Genomic DNA, 3738 nt, shown 5'->3' with positions numbered 1-3738 from the left:
GCTGGATAGAAAAGGTGTAAATTACGCAGCTCATTTACGCACGTTTCCTGAAGATAGAAGAGTTTGTTGAATCTGACGTGACATGTTCGTACGAACCCTTCATACGAACAAAAGTAAGAGAAATTTAGGAGAAGAATACGAACATGTTCTTGCATGAGGCCCATTGACTCTACAAGAATCCCAAAATGGATGAAAAAGAGAGTAAATAGAAAATACTACTGCAGTGGTCCAGTAAAACTTTAGACCAAAATCTGTTTGAATTAGTAGCTGGAACTTAAACTAATTGCCCACTCGACTTTGACAGGTTGGTCAATCTAACAGTTACAGACTGTCGGTACCCATCAGCCATAACATCAGCCATAGAGCAAGAAGTTTGAAGAAAGTGGCAAAAGTCTCCATCCAAGCTAGTCTAATGGCTAACGAATGTCAATTTCTTAAACATTTTTTCAGCCATTAAAGCAACTTTTCTCAAAAGACGACATACCAGTTAGTATCAACAAAAGTTACAATAAATATTTAGCTACAGCAATTTTGCATGAGACCAGTTGTTTAGTTTGTCACCATTTTCTCTACTAAACTATGTACATGTTACGACATGAATGTATGTATGCTGAGAATATAATGAAGCTAAGATTTTTGCGGGGGTTATGTTCTTAGAGCAACCACAAATTGTGAAAAAAATGTGACAATTGGATGCGATCTAGAAAAGGTCTACAGCGTGGTTTGTATGGCATCGGATTGCGGTATAATATGCTGTATGGTATTCAGTTTTTTTTAATGGAACTAATTTGACTTTAATGTCACAAAGTTATCAATTACATTGTTCTTAATAACTTAGCTTGAAAACTCACAAAAAAAACATGAAAAAAGGTGGTGTTCCTTACTGTAATTTATTTAATGTATTTAGAATTTCCACAATATTGCAGGGATTAAAGCAAACTACTGTTAGCTAGGTTCTGTGTAAAAATCTGCAAAACACTGTCAGCAAACAACAATTTTTTTCTCTGATGGTGCTGCTTTATGATTCAACTATGCTCCACACATGTACACTTGTGTAATAACATAAATGCTGTTTGGTTGAGAAAACAGTAAAAAACTGAACAAACGGTGTCCTGTAGAGTAGAGAGTGCTGTGCAGAAACACTTCGATGAACTGGTTATAAAAAAAAGTGGGCCAAAATTCTCAGCAACAATAAGATAAGTTAAAGCTTATTTTGGTAAACAGATAAAGATTGTGTACTTTGTCATGAGTATCCAATTTAAAGACCTGGTGCACCCAGATGATTTATATTTGATTAATATCTTGTTTTAAAAGCTATAACTAAAAGCAGGTGTACTTTTTCACATGCTGTACAATTCCAAATAATTTGTCACTTACTTGTTACAGTAAAGAGATGTTTTTGAACAGACTTATTATTCACGAAGACAGAACAATCTTGAATGTGCTCTTACATTTCAAGTGTTTACGCATTGTGGGTTCTGAGTGACATGGACATTTTGAGATTTTCTACATACAGCGGGGCAGTGAACTTTCTTCTGACTATTGGAAAACAACCAGATATAAATAGAGATCTTTTCGGGACAGTGTATCTATTTTCCTGATCTCTTCCCTCACAGATGGTGCTTATTACTTTGTGAAAGGAATCTAAACAGCCACTGCTCGTAAAGGGAAACAGCCTCGAGTTTGGAAAAGTTGGTAATGTCCAAACATAAATACAGATTTTTCTGAATACATAGCTGCTAGGTCTGGATTTGAGAGTCCCTGAATGAGCACTCACTCATCTCCATGTATTCTGGTGTGAGGCCTTCAAAAGGAACCAGAGCGTAGTCCTGGTTCCACTGCTGTGGAGGTCTCTCCTCATCGCTTTCCTTCGATGTGGATTTTTTTTCCTTCAGTGCACGTATCAGCTTCTTCAGCTTCCTGTTACAGGGAAGCAAGGGATGAGGGGAAATGGTGAAGAAAAAGAAAAACATAAATCAGAAGTTAGTGAAAGTTTTTAGTTGTTCAGGATGTGGTAATCCTAGTAGGTTAAAACAAAAACAAAATGGGTCTCATGTGCAGAGATTGGCGTGAAATTTCTACTGAAACACGCTTAAAATGAGAAAACAGTGTGCAGACAAAAAAAATCCAGTTGTGTGAAATGGTACATTTCCCTTGACACCACAATTTAAGCCAACTGGTGCAAAATTCCCTTTATGTGTGATTGACCTGGGGCGTACTTCAGCTGTTGAGAATTAACATCGTAATGCTGGTTTCTACATCCACAAGACATGAGACTGTATCATTACATCATTACAAGTATTTATATTCTAGTAGACGCAGGGGTTAAATCATCATAAACCCTCCAGCAGCAAGCCCAGTATAGCAYACCTAACTAAGCAGATAAACAACTACAGTGATAGCATGATAGTTTTGTTTACTCAATAACGCATCAGACGTTGGATGAGGAGTCGGAGGAAACTCGCTTTTTTGTAAGAAGACATAAACGTTGATTGTACGTTGCCAAATTACTAACCAGCTTCTGGGAGCGCACTGATCTTCAAGACAGATTTCTGACAGGGGGAAATGTACAATAGGTGGGAGACAACAGATAAAAGTTATAATTTTTTGTCACAGACTGTAAGATGTGAGATTGAAAGTCTCAGTCTTTATGGGTATGTTGTTATCACAATGATAACCCAACTTTACTTTGATGTGGTATTTTTGTTCATGCTTGCCTTCATGTTGTTTAGGGGTATAACAATACATCAGTCTACATTAACATAGCCATTAAATGATTAATGATTCAATTACATCAAGGCAGAACGAAAACATCAGTTCATATTGACATCAAATAACGATGTGGATTGATATATACCCACCTAACACAGTCATTTGTGTTAGTGTATGAGACTGCATTGTATCGAGTGCAAACTTGTGAATTAAACTGAATTAAAATGATATCATGACAGACTTTGTGATATTGAGAAACATCATGTCGTTATCCAAACTAATCAATATAATATTTTATCATTATAAAACTGGTGATTACACCCCTACTCTCACACCCCTAGTGTGTTCTTAATAAACACCTGAGGACTGCCATAACCCTGAAATCCACTGATATTTAACATTTTTGCAAAGTTGTTATCTGGTGTGAAGGGGACCCAACTGTTTATAGTTAGAAATTGTGGAATGGTAGCCCTAAACCAGGGCTATTCAACTGGTGGCCTGCGAGTGACCAAAGTTTGGCCCGCCAATTGGTTCATTCATCTCTTAAGCCCAAACCCTTGATTTTCTAATTTAATTACTCTAAGTTGTTTTGGTTAAAAATAGACAAGTTTGGTATCTACAGAAACGTCAGAATCTCGGCTAGAAGCTGGTAAAAACCATTTCTATGATCACTCAAGACAGTTAAAATTACAAGCAGTTGAAGATAAAAACTATGAAAGTGAAAATAAAATTGGTTTAAAAGTTTGGCAATTCAGAGATGTCAAAATAAAATTTGTGTTAAAGGAGGCATAATGTGTTATTTTTGATTTTGATATTGTTTAATTATCACTACTTTTATAGCAGGGCTATTCAACTGAATAGTTCCGGGGGCCACAGTTACAACAGCTCGGTCAACAGCTCGGGAGCCGAACATCCAGTAATTTAAGTTATTATGGATGGATGGATGGATGGATGGATGGATGGATGGATGGATGGATGGATGGATGGATGGATGGATGGATGGATGGATGGATGGATGGATGGATG

General features: G+C 36.8%; 1 protein-coding gene across 3 annotated transcripts in view; it reads right to left on the bottom strand.

Annotated features, from left to right (window-relative positions):
• Positions 1-3738, bottom strand: part of ano2b (anoctamin 2b) — a 105632-nt gene that overhangs the window by 29325 nt on the left and 72569 nt on the right. For all 3 annotated transcript variants that reach the window (XM_014018451.1, XM_014018452.1, XM_014018453.1), the window contains one exon: positions 1778-1920. In XM_014018451.1, the coding sequence (XP_013873905.1) occupies positions 1778-1920 (143 nt within the window). The remainder of the gene's footprint in view (positions 1-1777; positions 1921-3738) is intronic.

Source organism: Austrofundulus limnaeus, unplaced genomic scaffold, assembly GCF_001266775.1.
Source record: "Austrofundulus limnaeus strain Quisiro unplaced genomic scaffold, Austrofundulus_limnaeus-1.0 Scaffold193, whole genome shotgun sequence".
Lineage (NCBI taxonomy): Eukaryota > Metazoa > Chordata > Actinopteri > Cyprinodontiformes > Rivulidae > Austrofundulus > Austrofundulus limnaeus.
This window is presented reverse-complemented; position numbering and strand designations above follow the sequence as displayed.